The sequence below is a fragment of the Amblyraja radiata genome, chromosome 13, assembly GCF_010909765.2.
Source record: "Amblyraja radiata isolate CabotCenter1 chromosome 13, sAmbRad1.1.pri, whole genome shotgun sequence".
Classification (NCBI taxonomy): domain Eukaryota; kingdom Metazoa; phylum Chordata; class Chondrichthyes; order Rajiformes; family Rajidae; genus Amblyraja; species Amblyraja radiata.
The window spans coordinates 14,728,165-14,751,153 of NC_045968.1; the positions used below are offsets into that span (position 1 = coordinate 14,728,165).

A 22,989-nucleotide genomic window follows, 5' to 3' on the forward strand; every position below is an offset into this window, starting at 1 on the left:
CCCAACCCTTCTCTCAAGAGATGCTGCCTGTCCCGCTGAGTTACTCCAGCATTTTGTGTCTATCTTCGGTTAAAAGAGGGTCAGGCTTGGCAGGTCAATGTTTGTGGTTACAGGGTTTTCAGACAAGGGGGGATATGATTAAAATGTCTGGCTGCAATACTGATTAAAGCTTTTCTCTTAGACACGGCGGCGCAGCAGTAGAGTCGCATCCTCACAGCGCCAGAGACACAGGTTTGATCCCGACTGCGGGTGCTGTCTGCACAGAGTTTGTACGTTCTCCCCGTGACATGTGTGAGTTTTCTCTGAGATCTTCGGTTTCCGTCCACTCTCAAAAGACGTACAGGTTTGTAGGTGAACTGGCTTGGTGTAAAATGTAAAATTGTCCCTTGTGTGTGTTGGATAGGGTTAGTGTGCGGGGATCGCTGGTCAGCACAGATTCGGTGGGCCGAAGGGCCTGTTTCCGCGCTGTATCTCTAAACTAAACTAAACTGAACAAACAGATCAATGAAAAATTAATAATGTTATCAATAATTATCTATTTACCCCATTCTACTGTTTTGAGTTTGCGACATTCATATAGATGCTGCCTGACCCGCTGAGTTACTCCAGCTCTCTGTGAAACGTCACCTATCCATGTTCTCCACAAATGCTGCCTGACCCGCTGAGTTACTCCAGTTCTCTGTGAAACGTCACCTATCCATGTTCTCCACAAATGCTGCCTGACCCGCTGAGTTACTCCAGCACTCTGTCTTTTTGTCCTGCCCCCATCTCTCCTTCCAGCTTTCTTCACCGCCTAACTACAATCTGTCCGAAGAAGGATCCCGACCCGAAACACCGTCTGTTCATTCCCTCCACAGATGCTGCTTGACCGGCCGAGTTCCTCCAACACTTTGTCTATTGTTCAAGATTCCAACACCTGCAGTTCCTTGCGTCTTGATCCTGGATGTGCGTCTAAGTTTAGCGTTACATGCTTACTGCTCAGCTGAAGGAAATTCTGGGCCATTTTTTCATTTTTATTGAACTAAGCTTCATAATTTTCTGAAGTTCAAAAACTCGTTAATCTCCATCAAGTGCATTTATCCCAAGCCCACCGCCATCATTCATCCTTGTCCCCAGCAATTCACACGTGGCAATGCACGCACTCTTTTAAAGTAAACAATGTTTAAACAATAGACAATAGACAATAGGTGCAGGAGTAGGCCATTCGACCCTTCGAGCCAGCACCGCCATTCACTGTGATCATGGCTGATCATCCATAATCAATATCCCATTCCTGCCTTCTCCCCATATACCCTGACCCCGCTATCTTTTAAAGCTCTCTCTAGCTCTCTCTTGAAATAATCCAGATAATTGGCCTCCACTGCTTTCTGAGGCAAAGAATTCCACAGATTCACAACCCTCTGTGTGAAAATGTTTTTCCTCATCTCCGTTCTAAACGTCCTACCCCTTATTAAAAACATAGAAAATAGGTGCAGGAGGAGGCCATTCGGCCCTTCAAGACAGCACCACCATTCATTGTGATCATGGCTGATCGTCCCCAATCAATAATCTGTGCCTGCCTTCTCCCCATTCTTAAAGTGTGGCCCCTGGTTCTGGACTCCCCCAACATCAGGAACATGTTTCCTGCTCTAGCGTGTCCAAACCCTTAATAATCTTATATGTTTCAATAAGATCTCCTCTCATCCTAAACTCCAGAGTATACAAGCTCAACCGCTCCATTCTCTCAGCATATGACAGTCCTGCCATAACCTGGAATTAACCTCGTGAACCTACGCTGCACTCCCTCAATAGCAAGAATGTTCTTCCTCAAATTAGGGGACCAAAACTGCACACAATACTCCAGGTGTGGTCTCACTAGGGCCCTGGACAACTGCAGAAGGACTTCTTTGCTCCTATACTCAACTCCTCTTGTTATGAAGCCCAACATGCCATTCGCTTTTTTCACTGCCTGCTGTACCTGCATGCTTACTTTCAGTGACTGAATAACTGATCCCGTTGTACTTCCCCTTTTCTCAACTTTACACCATTCAGATAATAATCTAGAAAGAAGCACGTATATCTTTAATGATTTATTTCACTTCCACTCTTTACAAAATTAATGGTTTTTCACTGCACTTGTAAAATAATGCTATTTTCAATCAAACCAGAGACGTATTTGCACGCAGATCATTCTACAACTTCTGCTGGACCACCTACATTGAAGCAATGACCAAGAAAGCACACCAACGCTTCTACTTCCTGAGAAGGCTGAGGAAGTTCGCCATGTCCCCTACAACTCTCTCCAACTTCTACAGATGCGCCATAGAAAGCATTTTATCAGGATGCATCACTGCTTGGTTTGGGAACAGCTCCATCCAAGACCCGCAAGAAATTGCAGTGAATTGTGGACGCAGCCCAGACCATCACGCAAACCAACCTCCCTTCCATTGACTCCATTTACACCTCACGCTGCCTCGGCAAGGCCAGCAGCATAATCAAGGACCAGTCGCACCCCGGTCACTCCCTCTTCACCCCTCTTCCCATCAGGCAAAAGACACAGAAGTGTGAAAACGCACACCTCCAGATTCAGGGACAGTTTCTTCCCAGCGGTTATCAGGTAACTGAATCATCCCACCACAACCAGAGGGCAGTCCTGAACTACTATCTACCTCTTTGGTGACCCTCGGACTATCCTTGATCGGACTTTGCTGGCTTTACCTTGCACTAAACGTTATTCCCTTATCATGCATCTATCTATACGCTGTAAATGTCTCGATTGTAATCATGTACTGTCTTTCCGTTGACTGGTTAGCACGCAACAAAAGCTTTTCACTGTACCTCGGTACACGTGACAATAAACAAAACTAACTAACCTAACTAACTAAAGGGCCGACAGATGGCACAATGGGCTAAGTGTTCGGCTGGCAACCGGAAGGTAGCTGGTTCGAATCCCGCTTGGAGTGCATACTGTCGTTGTGTCCTTGGGCAAGACACTTCACCCACCTTTGCCTGTGTGTGTCCTTGGGCAAGACACTTCACCCACCTTTGCCTGTGTGTGTGGATGTAATTATGTGAAGCACTTTGGGGTCAATGCAAGTTGACTAAAAATGTGCTATATAAATAAAGAAATTTAAATTTAAATTTAGACAAAAATGCTGGAGAAACTCAGCGGGTGAGGCAGCATCTATGGAGTGAAGGAAATAGACAACGACTGAAGTCTGAAGAAGGGTTTCGGCCCGAAACGTCGCCTATTTCCTTCGCTCCATAGATGCTGCCTCACTTGCTGAGTTTCTCCAGCATTTTTGTCTACCTTCGATTTTCCAGCATCTGCAGTTCCTTCTTAAATAAATAAATTTTAGGTATTGACTACATTTTAAACTTTGTTGAAATCAGTCTAACAAGATCTATCTGGGTCATTGTATAATGGAATGAGAAGATGTTGGCTAAATCTTAGAATTACGAACAATATTCCCAGTTAGAGCTAAGTTAACCTTTAGCACAACTACTCCAAAGTATGCATATTTATAGCCATTTTACATTTAATTAGAATATTTTAATTCCAAATTAAAATATTGCCAGCTTGATGTAAATAGATCGAGTGTTTTTAATCATGGAATTACTAACTCGGCTCATTATGTTGAAGCTATTGAAAATAATAACAGGAAGAATAAGTATTCCCAAGAGGAATAGTGAAAAATCTAAAAGTGGCCATGACAGGCAATGGCAGATGCTAAATATTCACAGCTCAAATTAGCCGTGGTTAAAACTTCAGATTATAATTATGCTGGTAATTAGGGCAGTGAAGATAGACACAAAATGCTGGAGTAAGTCAGTAACTTCTGAAGAAGAAGGGTCTCGACCTGAAATGTCACCCATTCCTTCTCTCCAGAGATGCTGCCTGTCCCGCTGAGTTACTCAATTCAGTTTAGTTTGTTGTCACGTGTACCGAGGTACAATGAAAAGCTTTTGTTGCGCGCTAATCAGTCAGCGGAAAGACAACACATGATTACAATCGATCCATTTTCCATTTACAGTGTATAGATACATGGTAAGGGAATAACATTTAGTGCAAGGTAAAGCCAGTATTTTGTGTCTATCTTCAATGCATAACCAGCATCTGCAGTTCCATCCGAGACACTAGTATCTGTGGAATTCTCCGCCTGAGAGGGCGGTGGAGGCTGGTTCTCTGGATACTTTCAAGAGAGAGCTAGATAGGGCTCTTAAGGATAGCGGAGTCAGGGGATATGGGGAGAAGGCAGGAACGGGGTACTGATTGGGGATGATCAGCCATGATCACATTGAATGGCGGTGCTGGCTCGAAGGGCCGAATGGCCTCCTCCTGCACCGATTGTCTATTGTCTATCAACTTTATATTTTGGGACCAACTTTTTTCAACTGTTTCGCTCAAGGTGGCAAATCTGTGGAATTCTTTGCCACAGAAGGCTGTGGAGGCCAAGTCAATGGATATTTTTAAGGCAGAGACAGATAGATTCTTGATTAGTATGTGTGTCGGGGGTTATGGGGAGAAGGCAGGGAGAATGGGGTTGAGAGGGAAAGATAGATTGAATGGCGGAGTAGACTTGACGGGCCGAATGGCCTAATTCTGCTCCTATCACTTATGAACTTATGAATTGATGAAAACAAGCATCAACTTCCTGAGAAGATTGAGGAGATTTGTTAATAAATGCGCGATTAACCTTCTACAGGGGCACAATAGAGAGCACACTGGCTGGTTGCAACACGGTTTGGTTCGGCAACTCGAACGCCCAGGAACAAAGGAGATAATAGAGAGTGGCTGGACCCATCACGGGTACTCACCTCCCCACCATCACAGGCATCTTACAGGAGGCGCTGCCTCAAAAAGGCAGCCAGCATCATCAGAGACCCACACCACCCTGGCCACGCTCTCATCTCACTGCTACCATCGAGGAAGAAGATACAGGAGCCTGAAAACCAGGTTCAAGAACAGCTTCTTCCCAACAACCATCAGGCTCTTGAACACGGCACAACACTAACCTCAGCAACTGTGATCTTCTACAGACTGTGTCTTTGGACGCACTAGGGACTTCTGTTTTGCACCCTTATGGTCATGTATTATGGTTATTAATTTATTGCATTACGGATGATGTACAGTAATGTGTGTGTTTCTGCATCAAAATATGTTGTTAAGTTGCAACCATAACTCCTCCCACTGATTGAACCTCCCCCTCCCATCTGTTCACCTATTATCTGCCCCGCTTTTCCTGCCCCTCCTCTCTTCAACCTTTCATTGTCCCTCACCCACAATCAGTCTGAAGAAGGGTCCCAACGCAAAACGTCATCTGTCCATGTTCTCCACAGATGCTGCCTGACCAGGTGAGTTACTCCAGCACTCTGTGAAACGTCACCTATCCATGTTCTCCACAGATGCTGCCTGACCCGCTGAGTTACTCCAGCTTTTTATGTCTTTCTCAGCAAATATTTTGTTGTTCCATTGCTGGTCTCTGTGAGAATTAAACACTTCTGGTTAAATAGGCAAATAAGTCATGTTAAACATGTTTAATAAGGAACTGCAGGTGCTGGTTAATACCAAGAACAGACACAAAGTGCTGGAGTAACTCAGCGGGTCAGGCAGCATCTGTGGAGAACATGGATAGGTGACGTTTCACAGAGTGCTGGAGTAACTCAGCTGGTCAGGCAGCATCCCTGGAGAAAAGGAACTGCTGATGTTTCGGGTGGGAACCCTTCTTCAGACCCTTCTTTGCATGTTGAACCTGTGTTATGTTTTAAATTATATTTGCATATCTTGGGATATTTCACTGCAATCTCAATCACAGATTTCGATACAGCAGGTCAAATATGAAGAGAATTTTAATTTATAATAACATGGAACTGCAGATGCTAGTTTACACCAATGAAAGACAAGATGGTGGAGCTGCACCAGAGATGTTGCCTGACCCATTGAGTTACTCCAGCATTTGGTGTCTTTCTTGAGAACATGTTAACGATGGCTGTAAAAAAAACCGTAAACATTTACTTAAAAGGATAACATAAGAAGAGTTAATGATCAGAATATTAACCAGCGCGCGACAGGGGGGATTTTGATTTTGGGTGATAATCTAAAAGGAATTGGGATTAACTGACCTTTTTATATAGTTTCCAATTTTGTAAAGGGTTGTCTAATCTTATATTATCCATTTTACACAATCCGAGAATCAACAAAGTCCCAGTGAACCACAGGTAATCTGGGCCACAACAGCAGGGGGAATATTGTGGAATCTATTCAGTCAATAGACAATAGACAATAGGTGCAGGAGTAGGCCATTCGGCCCTTCGAGCCACTGCCGCCATACAATGTGATCATGGCTGATCATCCCCAATCAGTACCCTGTTCCTGCCTTCTCCCCATAACCCCTGACTCCACTATCTTTAAGAGCCCGATCTAGCTCTCTCTTGAAAGTATCCAGAGAACCGGCCTCCACCGCCCTTTGAGGCAGAGAATTCCACAGACTCCCAACTCTCTGTGTGAACAAGTGTTTCCTCGTCTCCGTTCTGAATGGCTTACCCCTTATTCTTAAACTGTGGCCCCCGGTTCTGGACTCCCCCAACATCGGGAACATGTTTCCTGCCTCTAGCATGTCCAAACCCTTAATAATCTTATATGGTTCAATAAGATCCCCTCTCATCCTTAAGGTCACAAGGTCATAAGTGATAGGAGCAGAATTAGGCCATTCGGTCCATCTAGTCTGCTCCGCCATTCAATCATGACTGATCTATCTCTCCCTTCTAACCCCATTCTCCTGCCTTCTCCCCACAACCTCTGACACCTGCACTAATCAGAAATCTACCTATCTCTGTCTTAAAATTATCCACTAACTTAGTCTCCACAGCCGTCTGTGGCAAAGAATTCCACAGATTCACCACCCTCAGAGTAAAGAAATTTCTCTGGAACAAGCAAGAAACATTATCGGAATTGGCACATCAGATCAGATCAGATCAGATCAGATCAGATCAGAATGCTTTATTGTCATTGCATGTATCACATACAACGAGATTACTGTGTCTCTCCATTTAAAAGAACTTCAAACATTCACATACTCATACTTTTTACACTCCCTCCCTCCCCAAACCCACCCATGGATTCACATTTACATCAATTAACACTGTCTCCCACCCCCCCTCCTTCCCCATAACCCGCTCCCGAGACAGAGTTCAGTTCCAAGATTGCTGATGGGTAAAAGCTGTTCTTGAGTCTGGCAGTGCGTGACTTTAGCGACCTGTACCTTTTTCCTGAGGGCAGCAGTGTGAAAAGGTGGTGACAATGATGTGTAATGTCTTTCACGATATTACAGGTCCTGCTGCGGCATCTGGAGTGGCAAATGTCCTCCAGAGGGGGCAGGAGGAGTCCAATGATACCCTGGGTGGATACCACATGTATGGATAGTAAGAAGCATCCACTAGTCATTGAGTTGTACAGCATGGAAACAGGCCCTTCGGCCCACCTTGTCCATGCCAGCCACGTTGCCATACTGAGCTAGTCCCATTGTCCACATTTGGCCCAGAGCTCTCTAAACCCTTCCCATCCAAATATCTGTCCAAATGTGTTTTAGAAGTTGTAATTGTAACTGTGTCTACAGCTTCCTCTGTTAGGGCTTGAGGGCCTGAGCTACTGGGAGAGTTTGGGCAGGCTACGACTTTATTCCTTAAAGCACAGGAGGATGAGGGTGTGATCCTATAGAGGAGTCTAAGATCATGAGGGGAATAGATAGAGTCTCTTGCCCAAAGTAGGGGAATCGAGAACCAGAGTTCATCGGTTTTAAGGTGAGGAGGGAAAGATTTAATAGGAACATGAGGGGCAACTTTTTGTATACAAAAAGGGTGGTGTGTGTGTGGAACGAGCTGCCGGAGGAGGTAGTTAAGGCAGGTACTATCGCAACGTTCAAGAAACATTTGGACAGGTACATGGATTGGACATGTTTCTGCAGGCTGGTGGGACTAGTGTAGATGGGACATGTCACAGTCTTTGGTTTATTGTCACGAGTACCGAGGTACAGTGAAAAGCTTTCTGTTGCGTGATAACCAGTCAGTGGTAAGACTAGAAGGGTCTCGACCCGAAACGTCGCCTATTCCTTCTCTCCATAGATGCTGCCTCACCCGCTGAGTTCCTCCAGCATTTTTTGTCTACCAGCGGAAAGACTATACATGGTTACAATCGAGCCGTCCACAGTGTATAGATACAGGATATAGTGGATAACATGAATAACATTTAGTGCAAGACATAGTCCATTAAAGCCTGATCAAGGATAGTCTGAGGGTCTCCAATGAGGTGGACTGCTCAAGGTTGCAGCATAGGTTCACAAGGTTAATTCCCAGGATGGCGGGACTGTCAAATGCTGAGAGAATGGAGCGGTTGGGCTTGCACACTCTGGAGTTTTGAAGGATGAGAGGGCATCTCATTGAAACATATAAGATTATTAAGGGTTTGGACGCGCTAGAGGCAGGAAACATGTTCCCGATGTTGGGGGAGTCCAGAACCAGGGGCCACAGTTTAAGAATAAGGGGTAAGCCATTTAGAACGGAGACGAGGAAACTTTTTCTCACAGAGAGTGGTGAGTCTGTGGAATCCTCTGCCTCAGAGGGCGGTGGAGGCGGGTTCTCTGGATGCTTTCAAGAGAGAGCTAGATAGAGCTCTTAAAGATAGTGGAGTCAGGGGATATGGGGAGAAGGCAGGAACGGGGTACTGATTGTGGATGATCAGCCATGATCACATTGAATGGCGGTGCTAGTTCGAAGGGCAGAATGGCCTACGCCTGCACCTATTGTCTATTGTCTCTCCAGCATTTTAAAATGTCCATTAAAAGCTTTGTACTACCCCTCAGTACAAATGTCCATCTACTTGGACACAATGTTCATTGACTTGGCCTCCACAGCCTTCTGTGGCAAGGAATTCCACATATCATTAGGTAAACGTCACAGCAACCTGTGAATAATCTCACTGAGTTGGTGGAACACGAACCAGTTGACCTAGAAAGTCACCGGTCCATTCCCTCTCCAGATGCTGCCTGACCCGTTGAGTTCCTCCAGAGCTTTGTGTTTAGCTCAACATATTGTTTTGTTTAATCATTCTGGTCATGAGATGAATAGATCGGGTAGCTGCACAGAGTCTCTTGCCCAGAGTGGGGGAATCGAGTACCAGAGGACAAAGGTTCAAGGTGAAGGGGAAAAGATTTAATAGGAATCTGAAGGGTAACTTTTTCACACAGAGGGTAGGGTGGTGGGTTTACGGAACAAGCTGCCAGAGGAGGTAGTTGATGGTGGGACCATCCCAACGTTTAAGAAACAGTTAGACAGGTACATGGATAGGACAGGTTTGGAGGGATATGGACCAAATGGCTGGTGGGACTATTGTAACTGGGACATGATGGCCGATGTGCTGAAGGGCCTGTTTCCACGCTGTATCACTCTATGACTCTTATAAGAGAGGTGGAGGGTGGGACAAAGCCTAGTAAGTGATCGAAAGGAACTGCACATGCTGGTTTACACTGAAGACAGACACACAATGCTGGAGTAACTCAGGTCAGGCAGCAGCTTTGGAGAAAAGGAATTGATGATGTTTTGAGTCAAGCCCCTTGATGGTGAGTCTGAAGAAAGCTCAACCTATCCATGTTCCTCAGAGATGCTGCCTGACCCGCTGAGTTACTCCAGCACTCTGTGAAACGTCACCTATCCATGTTCTCCACAGATGCTGCCTGACCCGCTGAGTTACTCCAGCACTCTGTGAAACGTCACCTATCCATGTTCTCCACAGATGCTGCCTGACCCGCTGAGTTACTCCAGCACTCTGTGAAACGTCACCTATCCATGTTCTCCACAGATGCTGCCTGACCCGCTGAGTTACTCCAGCACTCTGTGAAACGTCACCTATCCATGTTCTTTATGTCTAATCACCAAACTGTATCCATTTGAATTTTGTCACTTAATTCCTCATGGCCCACATTTGTTACCTCTGTCAGCAATATTGGCAAATTAACTTCATCAGATTCTTGACATGATGCACTTTAGACTCAGATTCACTCTGCAATGCAATAAAACTGTCAGAATTCAGCTAATGAATGGAATTTACAGCTGTTTGTCTGAGCTACGTCTGAACTCTGAGCTCTGAAATGATGATTAGCACATTATTCTGGGAATAATACAGAAGGTGCAGGATCAGTTCATTACAAAGAGGTATAAAGATTCTAGGGGGAGTAAGAGGCGACCGTGGCTGACAAGGGAAGTCAGGGACAGTATAAAAGAGAAGAAGTACAACAGAGCAAAGATGAGCGAGAAACCAGAGGATTGGGAAACTTTTTCAGTTTTCATGTTTAAAGAGCAACAGAAGATAACTAAAAAGACAATATGGGGAGAATAGATGAGGTACGAAGGTAAGCTAGCCAAGAATATAAAGCAGGATGGTAAAAGCTTCTTTAGGTATGTGAAGAGGAAAAAATTAGTTAAGACCAAAGTTGGACCCTTGAAGACTGAAAAAGGTGAATTTATTATGGGGAACAAGGAAATGGCAGATGAGTTGAACAGGTACTTTGGATCTGTCTTCACTAAGGAGGACACAAACAATCTTCCTGATAGACTAGTGGCCAGAGGATCTGGGGTGATGGAGGAACTGAGGGACATCCACATTAGGCAGAAAATGGTGTTGGGTAGACCGATGGGACTGAACGCTGATAAATCCCCAGGGCCTGATGGTCTGCATCCTAGAGTACTTAAGGAAGTGGCTCTAGAAATCGTGGTGATAATTTTCCAATGTTCTACAGACTCAGGGTCAGTGGATTGGAGGGAAGCTAATGTTATCCCACTTTTTAAGAAAGGCGGGAGAGAGAAAATAGGGAATTATAGACCAGTTAGCCTGACGTCGGTGGTGGGGAAGTTGCTGGAGTCAATTATAAAAGATGAAATAGCCGCACATTTGGATAGCAGTAACAGGATCGGTCCGGGTCAGCATGGAGTTATGAAGGGGAGGTCATGCTTAACTAATCTTCTGAAATTTTTTGAGGATGTAACTAAGAAAATGGACAAGGGAGAGCCAGTTGATGTAGTGTACCTGGACTTTCAGAAAGCATTTGATAAGATCCCAGATATGAGATTAGTGGGCAAAATTAGGGCACATGGTATTAGGGGTGGGGTACTGACCTGAATAGAAAATTGGTTGGCAGACAGAAATAACGAGTAGGGATTAACAGATCCCTTTCAGAATGGAAAGCAGTGACTAGTGGGGCATTGCAAGGCTCGGTGCTGGGACCGCAGCTATTTACAATATACATTGATTTAGATGAAGGATTAAAAGTAACATTAGCAAATTTGCAGATGATACAAAGATGGGTGGCAGTGTGAACTGTGAGGAGGATGCTATGAGGATGCAGGGTGACTTGGACAAGTTGGGTGAATGGGCAGATGTATGGCAGATGCAGTTTAATGTGGATAAATGTGAGATTATCCACTTTGGTGGCATGAACAGGAAGGCAGATTATTATCTGAATGGTGTCAAGTTAGGAAAAGGGGATGTACAACGAGATCTGGGGGTCCTTGTTCATCAGTCACTGAAAGTAAGCATGCAGGTACAACAGGCAGTGAAGAAAGTTATTGACATGTTGGCCTTTATAAGAAGAGGAATCAAATATAGGAGCAAAGAGGTCCTTCTTCAGTTGTACAGGGCCCTAGTGAGACCACACCTGGAGTATTGTGTGCAGTTTTGGTCCCCTAATTTGAGGAAGGACATTCTTACCATTGAGGGAGTACAGTGTAGATTCACAAAATTAATTCCCGGGATGGTGGGACTGTCATATGTTGAAAGAATGGAGCGACTGGGCTTGTATACACTGGAATTTAGAAGGATGAGAGGGATTCTTATTGAAACATATAAGATTATTAAGGGATTGGACACGCTAGAGGCAGGAAACATGTTCCCAATGTTGGGGGAGTCCGGAACCAGGGGACACAGTTTAAGAATAAGGGGTAGGCCATTTAGAACAGAGATGAGGAAAAACCTTTTCACTCAGAGAGTTGTGAATCTGTGGAATTCTCTGTCTCAGAGGCAGTGGAGGCCAATTCTCTGGATGCTTTCAAGGGAGAGTTAGATAGAGCTCTTAAAGATAGCGGAGTCGGGGGATATGGGGAGAAGGCAGGAACGGGGTACTGATTGTGGATGATCAGCCATGATCACGATGAATGGCGGTGCTGCACCTATTGTCTATTGTATATTGTCCATCTCACTATGTGGCCCCCAACTAAATACCTTGGTCAACAATGTTAAATTTAATAAAAACTTAACATGATGGAAAGGAAGGTTTAGAGCAATATGGGCCAATTGTTGATGGAGCATCTTGGTCAGCATGGGCAAGTTGGGCCGAAGGGCCTGTTTCCGTGCTGTACGACTCTAGGACTTTGAAGATGACCGATAACGAGGACGATATTTTAACACAATTTATTGCCTAGCTAAATTTAACATTGTTATGAAAATAAATATATGATTTGACGTCTGAAGAAGAACCTAGACCCGAAACGTCACCCATTCCTTCTCTCCAGAGATACTGCCTGTCCCGCTGAGTTACTCCAGCTTTTAGCGTCTATATACCATTTGGAGTATTGTGTTCAGTTGTGGTCACCTTGTTAAATGAAGGATGTTGTTAAGTTGTAGAGGGTGCAGAGAAGATCTACAAGGATGTTGCCAGGATTCAATAGATAATAGACAATAGACAATAGGTACAGGAGTGGTCCATTCGGCCTTTCGAAGTGATCATGGCTGAGCATCCACAATCAGGACCCCGTTCTTTCCTTCTCCCCATATCCTCTGACTCCGCTATCTTTAAGCATCTCGAAGGCCTGAGCTGCAGGGAGAGGTTGGGCAGGCTAGGACTCTATTCCTTGAGGCGCAGGAGGATGAGAGGTGATCTTATGGAGATGGATAAGACCACGAGAGGAATATGTAGGGTGTATGCAGAGTCTTTTAGACAGAGTAGTGGAATCAAGAACCAGAGGACATCGGTTTAAGATGAGGGAGGAAAGATTTGATATGAACCTAAGTCGCAAATATTTTTTTGTACACAGTGTGTGTATGGAATGAGCTGCCAGAGGAGGTCGTTGAGGTAGGTACTGTCACAACATTTAAAAGACATTTGGACAGGTACAGTACATGGATAGAATAGGTTTCGAGGGATATGAGCCAAATGCTGTCAGGGGGGACTAGTGTAGATAGTGCATCTTGGTTGGTGTGGGCAAGTTCGGCCGAAGGGCCTGATTCCACGCTGAGTGACTCTCTCTGTGATGTACAGTATATGTAACCACCATTGCAAAAATTGATCAGCTATACATTCATGATTACTAGGAAATGGTGGCGGAGAAATCAGGTGAGTTTGAGGTATGAATGGGCGATGGATATCAGAGACTTGGATGGGTGGTGGATGTCAGAAATCGGATGTCTAATGAACCAAACTTCCTTGTGGTGGGGACTGTGAAACGGAGTTAAAATGCAGCAGAAACCAATGAACTAAGACAAGGTATGGCTGTTATTCTACACACTTCCAATTATTTTTGTTTAGGAGATATCCCAATATCGACACGAGACCAAATAAAATTGTGATGAATAAAATTGACTGACTTTGAAAATGACACAATGTGCTGGATTAACTCCGCATTTAAGAAAGAACTGCACATGCTGGAAAAATCGAAGGTAGACAAAAATGCTGGAGTAACTCAGCGGGTGAGGCAGCATCTGTGGAGAGAAGGAATAGGTGACGTTTCGGGTCGAGACCGTTCTTCAGACTGATGTCGGGTGGGGGGGGCGGGAAAAAGAAAGGAAGAGGCAGAGACAGTAGGCTTGTGGGTGAGCTGGGAAGGGGGAGGGCAAGGCGGGAGAAAGCAAGGACTACCTGAAATTAGAGAAGTAAACTAACTCAGCGCGGGTCAGGCAGCACCTCTGGAGAACATGGATATGTGACGTTTTATAAGTGGCGGCACAGTGGTGTAGCGGGTAGAGCCGCTGCCTCACAGCGCCAGAGTTCTAGGTTCGATCCTGACCTCGGGTGCTGTCTGTGTGGAGTTTGCATGCTCTCCCTGTGACCATGTGGGTTTTTTCCGGGTGCTCCGGTTTCCTTCCACATCCCAAAGACGTGCGGGTTTGTCGGTTAATCGACCCTCTGTAAAATGCCCCCCAGTGTGCAGGGAGTGGATGAGAAAGTGGGATAACATAGAACTAGTGTGACAGGTGTGGGCTCGGTGATCGCTGGACGGCGTGGGCTCGGTGGGTAGAAGGGCCTGATTCCATGTCACATAAACTAAAACAAAACCCTAGACAGACTCAAAAAGCTGGAGTAACTCAGCGGGTCAGGCAGCATCTCTGGAGAGAAGGAGTTGGTGATGTTTCGGGTCGAGACTGTTCTTCAGACTGATGTCTGGGGAGAGGGAGAAACATAGATAAGGAAGTGAAAGGTGTGAAAACAAGCCTAAGGGGATGGAGATCAAGGAACATGTAGAATCGATCATTGTTAGTTGGGTGAAGGTGACACCAAAGCAAACTGAGAAAAAATGTAAACGAGGACTGTCTGACAGGTCGGAGAACTGGGAAGGGGGAGGGGATGGAGAGAGAGGGAAAGCAGGGGTTACTTAAAGTTAGAGAAGTCAATGTTCACACCGCTGGGGTAATGTATACTGCCCAAGCGAATTATGAGGTGCTGTTCCTCCAATGTGCGCTGGGCCTCACTCTGACAATGGAGGAGGCCCAGGACAGAAAGGTCAGTGTGGGAATGGGAGGGGGAGTTAAACCGGGAGATAAGGTCGGTTTAGTCTGACTGAGCGAGGTGTTCAGCGAAACGATCGCCGTAACCCGCTGAGTTACTCCAGCATTTTGTGTCGATCTTCGATTCAAAGCAGCGTCTGCAGTTCCTTCCTGCACATGTAGTTCTCTGAGTTGGCCAACAACATGCACGTATAATTAATAAATGCCTGATACAAGTCCCCCCGCACATCTCCCCTCATCTACAAACACCACTCAACTCTATTTTATAATTATCTATCCTCCCTGATGCAGGGAGGTTATTCATTGCACCAAATGCGTTGGTTGTCTCTGACAAGGGAAAATAAGCTGCCCTTATCTCTAAGTGTTCCAACAGCTGCTGATCGAGCCCTCGTAGGCTACATTATTTACAGTCCTCATCATTTATTTGTTCTTCTAAGTGAGCATAATTGTTTAGTTTAGTTTAGAGATACAGCGTGGAAACAGGCCCATCAGCCCACGAGTCCATGCCGACCAGCGATCACCCGTTCACACTGGTTCTATGTTATCCCACTTTCTACACACTAGAGGCAATTAACCTACAGACTCGCATGTCTTTGGGATGTGGGAGGAAACCGGGGCACCTGGAGGAAACCCACTCGGTCACGGGGAGAAGGTTCAAACTCTCATGGGTGTGAGACTCCTGGATTTAGTGGGGAATTAGTAAATGTGTTGGTTTTTAAAAAAATTTCAAGGGTCTGTCCCACTTGGGCGTCATTTGCGCGTCACGCAGTTGGCGCGCGAAGATTTTGTACATCCCAAAAATCCTGGGGCGCCGCGCGAGACCGCACGTCACTGCCTACGTCACCACGCACCATGTGTGCGTAATGTACGCCATGCACACATCATGTGCGCGTCACTACGGGCGCGTCGTGCGTCGTGATGCGTAAATGATGTTGCGTTGATGACGCCCAACTGGGACAGGCCCTTAAGTTGTTGAAGTTTTTCTCCGTCATCAGTTTGAATTCTCAAACCAGCTCGCATTGTCACAGTTTATAATTCATCTAATTTTTTGGGATAAAAGCAGATAATATATTTAAACAAAAAGGCGAATCTGCCATGTGTACAGAGCTCCAGTCTGATTCAGAATGAGTTTTAATCAATTTAGCTATATTCCATATGTTTAACCTGGGGCCACAGTTCAAGAATAAGAGGTAAGCCATTTAGAACGGAGATGAGGAAACACTTTTTCACACAGAGAGTTGTGAGTCTGTGGATTCTCTCCCTCAGAGGGCGGTGGAGGCCGGTGCTCTGGATACTTTCAAGAGAGAGTTGGATAGGGCTCTTAAAGATAGCGGAGTCAGGGGATATGGGGAGAAGGCAGGAACGGGGTACTGATTGTGGATGATCAGCCATGATCACATTGAATGGCAGTGCTGGCTCAAAGGACTGAATGGCCTACTCCTGCACCATTGTCTATTAATGGAGAGAGGAGGAACTGCAGATGCTGGAATCTTGAACAAAACACAAAGTGCTGGAGGAACACTGCGGGTCAGGCAGCATCTGGGGAGGGAATGGACAGGTGACGTTTTGGGTCAGGACCCTTCTTCAGACTCAATCGAGTCATAAATGGGAATGAAGGTTATGAATGGTTTGTTTTTTTTTTAAAGCATTTATTTGCTTTTTGTGATGGGCTGCATGGTGGCACAGCTGGTAGAGTTGCTGCCTCACAGCACCAGAGGCCCAGGTTCAATCCTGACCTCGGGTGCTGTCTGTGTGGAGGTTGCACGTTCTCCCTGTGACCGCATGGGTTTCCTCTCACATCCCAAAGACGTGCGGGTTTGTAGGTTAATAGGCCCTCTGTAAATTGGCCCCCAGTGTGTAGGTGAGAGGCTAGAATATCGGGGTCTTTGATGTCAATATGGAGAGAATAAACTTGGATTATATTAGGGTAAGATTAGCATAAATGGATGACGTTGGTCTGTAGTTGGTTGATGGGCCGAAGGGCCTGGATTCATGCTGCATCCCTGTAAAGGAAAAAGGAGCAAGGAATGACCAAGTCTTAGCGTTGGAGAGAGAGACGGGACCCCTTGCAATCTCAAAATGCTCCTTGTGTCAGATGCCACAACAGCAAGCAATTCATAAAAAACACAGAGTGCTGGAGTAACTCAGCGGGTCAGGCAGCATCTTTGGAGAACATGGATAGGTGACGTTTCACAGAGTGCTGGAGTAACTCAGCGGGTCAGGCAGCATCTTTGGAGAACATGGATAGGTGACGTTTCACAGAGTGCTGGAGTAACTCAGCGGGTCAGGCAGCATCTTTGGAGAACATGGATAGGTGACGTTTTGGGTCGGGTTGCAGGGGGAGGGGTAGAAGAATACTGTTGAAGGGGAGAGTCAGGACAGAAGGCGGCAGGTAAGGATGGAACCAAAGAGGGGGAGCAGTGAGAGAGGGCCTCACAGAACTCTGATCGGAGCGAGGAGAACTTCAAAGTTGGCGTACTCTGAGGAGATTTTACAGTAGAACTGACAAAATGTAGAAACATTTCATTCTCGCCTGGCTTGGTAGACTCAGCGGCGGCACAATGGCACAGCGGTAGAGTTGCTGGCTCACAGCACCAGAGACCTGGGTTCGATCCTGACTACGGGTGCTGTCTGCACAGAGTTTCTCCCCGTGACCTGCGTGGGCTTTCTCCGGGTGCTCTGGTTTCCTCCCGCACTCCAAAGATGTGCAGGTTTGTAGGTTGATTTGGCTCCAGTAAAAATAGTAAATTGTCCCTGGTGTGTACGATAGTGCTAGCATGTGGGGATCACTGGTCGGCACGGACTCGGTGGGCCGAAGGGCCTGTTTCTGCGCTGTATCTCTAAACTAAACGAAGTCTCAGTCCTGTCCTGACCCACACTTCCACCTCATCTAGTGCTGGTGATCTGTGAAGTATAGAGACCAGTCTAATCTCTGGCTCCCGACTGATATGTCACTCCAGATTGATTGCTAAATTTTAGTTTAGTTTAGTTTATTGCCCACGTGTACCGAGGCACAGTGAAAAACATTTTGTTGCGTGCAGTCAGCGGAAAGACAATACATGATTACAATCAAGCCGTCCACACTGTACAGATACTGGATAAAGGGAATAACGTTTAGTGCAAGATAAAGTCCAGTAAAGTCCGATTAAAGATAGTCCGAGGGTCTCCAATGTGGTAGATGGGAGGTCAGGACTGCTCTCTGGTTGTGGTGGGATGGTTCAATTGCCTGATAACAGCTGGGAAGAAACTGTCCCTGAATCTGGAGGTGTGCGTTTTCACACTTCTGTACCTTTTGCCCGATGGGAGAGGGGAGAAGAGGGAGTGGCCGGGGTGAGACTGGTCCTTGATTCTGCTGCTGGCCTTGTCGAGGCAGCGTGAGGTGTAGATGGAGTCAATGTGAAGGAGGTTGTTTTGCATGTTTACAGATATGTTGATCACGTTATGGGCGTCACAGTGGCGCAGCGGTAGAGTTGCTGCCTCACAGCACCAGAGAACCGGGTTCAATCCTGACCACGGGTGCTGTCTGTACGGAGTTTGTACATTCTCCCCGTGAGTTTTCTCCGAGATCTTCGGTTTCCTCCCACACTCCAAAGGCATGCAGGTTTGCCGACCAATTGGCATGGTGTCAAATGTAAAATTGTCCCAAGTGTGTGTGTGTGTGTGAGTAGGGTCGTGTTAGTGTGCGGGGATCGCTGGTCGGGGCGGATTCGGTGGGCCGAACGGCCTGTTTCTGCGCTGTATCTCTAAACGAAACTAAACCTGGGATGGTGGGCACTGCAGCCCACGCTGACACATGGGAAGCAAATAACAAGATGGTGGGGCTGTAACTGCATCCTCGTACTCAACCCCTAGTGAGGATGCCACAGGCCACACTGCAGTGATACAAGTTTCCAACACCTGACTTGCAATTATTGTCATGTAGGTCAGAGTCAAATAGCATTTAGTGACACTCTTCTCAAATGAAATAAACTGACCCCCACACCCCCCACCAAAGATACCAGTATCTTTGCCCCCCACTGAAAGAGCGTTACATTAAATATGCTTAAATATTTAACACAGTTGCTCTGCAAATAGCAACAAGAAAATCATTTTACATTAATGTACCACAAAATATTTTGATCCATTATAAAGTTTCACATTTAGTTCACACTGGTTAACACATAGATAGATGCAAGGTTAGTAACATGTGCAACAAATCTAAACAAAGATCATTTTGCATACAGGACATATCACTAACATGAAGTGTCACGAATGTAAATGTGAAAAGAAAGATTTAAAAATCCATAATTTGAAAAAATAAATAAAGGATTCTGGTGTGGCCCGGTTAAGCTGAACAATTGCTGGATGGCCTTAAAATTGGATTATGTTTTAGTTTGCAGAGTTACTTTTTTTAATAAAAAACAGTCGTGTATTCTTAGGGGGTTAAAAGTGATATGATGCATGTTATTTTAACGGAGTTGAACTTCGAGTAACTCTACTGAAATTAAACTTCCTGTGGCACAACTGGATTTAGCCTTGTAATCGCTAAAGATTTATGAACTGATACCCAGAGTTCATTTTAATCCAGGTGGCGTACCAAGGCGATGTTTATCTCTAAATCATTTTGCGAAAAGAACATTTAAGAAGGCTATGCTTGGACATATCCCTGAAACATTCCACCAAGGAATCGTGGGGCGGCACGCTGAGGGCGCAGCGATAGAGTTGCTGCCTTACAGTGCCGGTGACCCGGGTTCGATCTTGACTAGAGGTGCTGACTGCATGGAGTTTGCACGTTCTCCCCCTGTGACCTGCATGGGTTTTCTCCGGGCGCTCCGGTTTCCTCCCACACTCCAAAGACGTACGGGTTCCTTCGGTGTTTTCGATTAAAAAAATAATTGTAAATCGCCCCTAGTGTATGTAAGGGAGTGCAGGTGTATTGGGGGGGTAATCGCTGGTCGGCGCGGGCTCGGTGGGGCGAAGGGCCTGTTTCTATGCTGTATCTCTGCAGTCTAAAGTAAAGAACCAACAAAGCATGTGGATGGATGTCAATAATGGCACATTTAGGCAAACACTAATTGGATATTTACAGCCAGTGTTAAAACATATTTCAAGACGAGTCTTTAACCTTACTGTTTTTTAAAATAATTGTAACTCTGTCCTTAGACATTCAGCTAGAAGACTGAATGAGCTCATGGCAAAGTCACGGTGACATGAAACTTCCCACCTGTGCGGTCACAGTCAGGAGGGTTTGGCCTTCACCATATTCCTCTCTCGGTATCTCCTTCATCACCATGGTAACACCCTTATCTGCACCCCTAGCGACTTTGCCCTACAACAGTGAAATCAACAATGTCTCGTGTCAAAAGGCTTCAAGCTTTTACCGTTCAAATTTTTTTTTTTGTTTAAACACCATTTTTTTTTTCTCTTTTCAACGCGCTTTTTGTTCTTTTCTCTCGTCGCGCGTTTAGCAATATTTTTCACGACGCAAGAAAAAGAAAAGATCAAATTGGCAACAAAAAAAAGAAAGAGAAAGCGTGTGTAACCAAGGCATGAAGGGGGGGGGGGGGCCAATGGAGACGTCTCCTCAACGCTGGTTTTAACCACAGATCAGATGTCCACGGATGATCCAGAATCAAAAAGCATTCACTTTGACTTGAAGCCAGAAAAAAAAATATTGCACCATGGCTTCAACCTTCATGGCACACAAATTGTAAAGAAAGTCAAGTCCTTGGGTATTTTTAAGGCAAAATTTGACCGGTACACAAACATTCCACCTTCAACATGGTTTGAAAGAGTTCATTGGCCCAACGGTAGAGTTGCTACCTCGCTGCGCCAGAGACCCGGGTTCGATCCTGACCACGGGTGCTTGTCTGCACGGAGTTTGCACCTTCTCCCCGTGACCTGCGCGGGTTTTCTCCTGGTTTGCCCCAGTTTCCTCCCACACTCCAAAGACGAGGAGGAGGTAGCCAAAAATGCTGGAGAAACTCAGCGGGTGAGGCAGCATCTATGGAGAGAAGGAATAGGCGACGTTTCGGGTTGAGACCCTTCAGATGCTGCCTCACCCGCTGAGTTTCTCCAGCATTTTTGTCCTACCTTCCATTTTTCCAGCATCTGCAGTTCTTTCTTAAAAATCTGAGGAGGAAGTTCTTTAGTCAGAGGGTGGTGAATCTGTGGAATTCTTTGCCACAGACGGCTGTGGAGGCCAAGTCAGTGGATAGTTTTAAGGCAGAGGTTGACAGGTTCTTGATTAGTGCGGGGGAATGTGGAGGAGAATTGGGTTGAGAGGGGAGAGATAGATCAGCCATGATTGAATGGCGGAGTAGACTGGATGGGCCGAATGGCCTACTTCGGCTCCTATGATTTATGAACATTAAATATTATGGGAAGTATTAAATCTGGCAATTAGATTTGTTTTATCCTCCACATTATACTTGAAATGAAGTTACTATTTTATGAAACCACATTTATCAAATACAGACACTAATAGAATTCTACTCTGGATTTTCAATATCCATCTTGCTCAAGGGCTCACAAGAATTACATTATACAATGGGACTTACTCATTTAAAGATCTGGTATACATAGCTTATTTCATCCGATGGATGAGCATGGTGGCATAAATTTGAAATGATATTGTATCATTATCATTCTTATTATTATTGAACTTTATTTCAGACTCCAGGTCCAGATAAAAGACGACGTTACATATCATCGTTCAAAAAGCAAATGTTCAACGTGAGTCGAAAATCAACAGATCTTCAGGACAGATTAGTTTATTGTCACGTGTAGCGAGGTACAGTGAAAAGCTTTTGTTGCGCGCTAGCCAGTCAGCGGAAAGACAATGCGTGATTACAATCGAGCCATTTACAGTGTACAGATGCAGGATAAGGGAATAACGTTTGGTGCAGGGTAAAGCCAGCAAAGTCTGATCAAGGATAGCTCGAGAGTCACCAGTGAGGTGGATAGCAGTTCAGGACTGCGCTCTGGTTGTGGTAGGATGATTCAGTTGCCTGATAACAGCTGGGAAGAAACTGTCCCTGAATCGGGAAGATCTTCATTAATATCGTCATCAGGTTTATACTATCCTTTATTCAATAGCGATTGAAGATCTTCTAGAGATCTTCAATTACTGGAGCAAAATAGTCAAAAGAATCACTGACATTTCAGCATGGAATATAGCCTAGCTGACTATATTTGTGATAATCAGAGAGTGCTGGAGTAACTCAGCGGGTCAGGCAGCATCTGTGGAGAACACGGATAGGTGAGGTTTTGGGTCGGGACCCTTCTTCAGACTGACTATATTTTTGGGCTAAATTATCTCATTGCCTGTTAGATCAAATAACTTCTCATGCACTAATTAAAGAATCATATTAAAATATGTCATTAATACTGAATTGTGATAATGTATTATAGTATATGATAATTCTTTTTTTTTTAAGAGACCCTCTTTAAATATAAATCTTAAAGTGTTAAATATTATACACTCTATAAATATAAAACAATGTGTTAGATATTATACAATTAAAAGAGACAAATGTGCAACTAATGTAATTCACTTTTAAAATAAAAGTGAAGGAATATAGGGACAAATGTGAAAATAAAAGTGTACATTTGTTTCAATATTAGTTATATAGTATAATCCTCACAGCACTAGAAGAAGAATTTTGGATAAAATTACTGGGTTGAACAAATAATTCAGGTGTGAGGTAATCTCAACAATGCTAATCTACTGTTAAACTGAATTAGGAAAGAACTGCAGACGCTGGGTTAAATCGAAGGTAGACACAAAATGCTGGAGTATTCCTTGTTTCCAGAAACGCTACCTGTCCCGCTGAGTTACTCCAGCATCTTGTGGGTTGACAAAAATGCTGGAGAAACTCAGCGGGTGAGGCAGCATCTATGGAGCGAAGGAAATAGGCGACGTTTCGGGTCGAGACCCTTCTCCAACATTTTGTGTCTACCATTGACCAGAGTTTAGTTTAGTTTAGTTTAGAGATACAGCACGGAAGTAGACCCTTCGGCCCACCGGGTCCGCGCCGACCAGCGGTCCCCGCACATTAATACTATCCTACACGAGGGACAACTTAAACAATTATACCAAGCCAATGAACCTACAAACCTGTGCGTCTGTGGAGTGTGGGAGGAAACGGAAGTTCTTGGAGAAAACCCACGCAGGTCACGGGGAGAACGTAATGAATTGATGGAGCGCTACAGACAGAGTCATGCCTTAAACCCCTGTCCCATGGTACGAGTTCATTCCAAGA

At 45.1% G+C, this 22,989-nt stretch overlaps 1 protein-coding gene across 1 annotated transcript in view; it reads right to left on the reverse strand.

Annotated features, from left to right (window-relative positions):
* pex5l (peroxisomal biogenesis factor 5 like) overlaps positions 1–22,989 on the reverse strand; it is an 84,220-nt gene that overhangs the window by 37,017 nt on the left and 24,214 nt on the right. Inside the window, exon 2 of the mRNA XM_033032241.1 lies at positions 19,950–20,054. Within this exon, the coding sequence (XP_032888132.1) occupies positions 19,950–20,054 (105 nt within the window). The remainder of the gene's footprint in view (positions 1–19,949; positions 20,055–22,989) is intronic.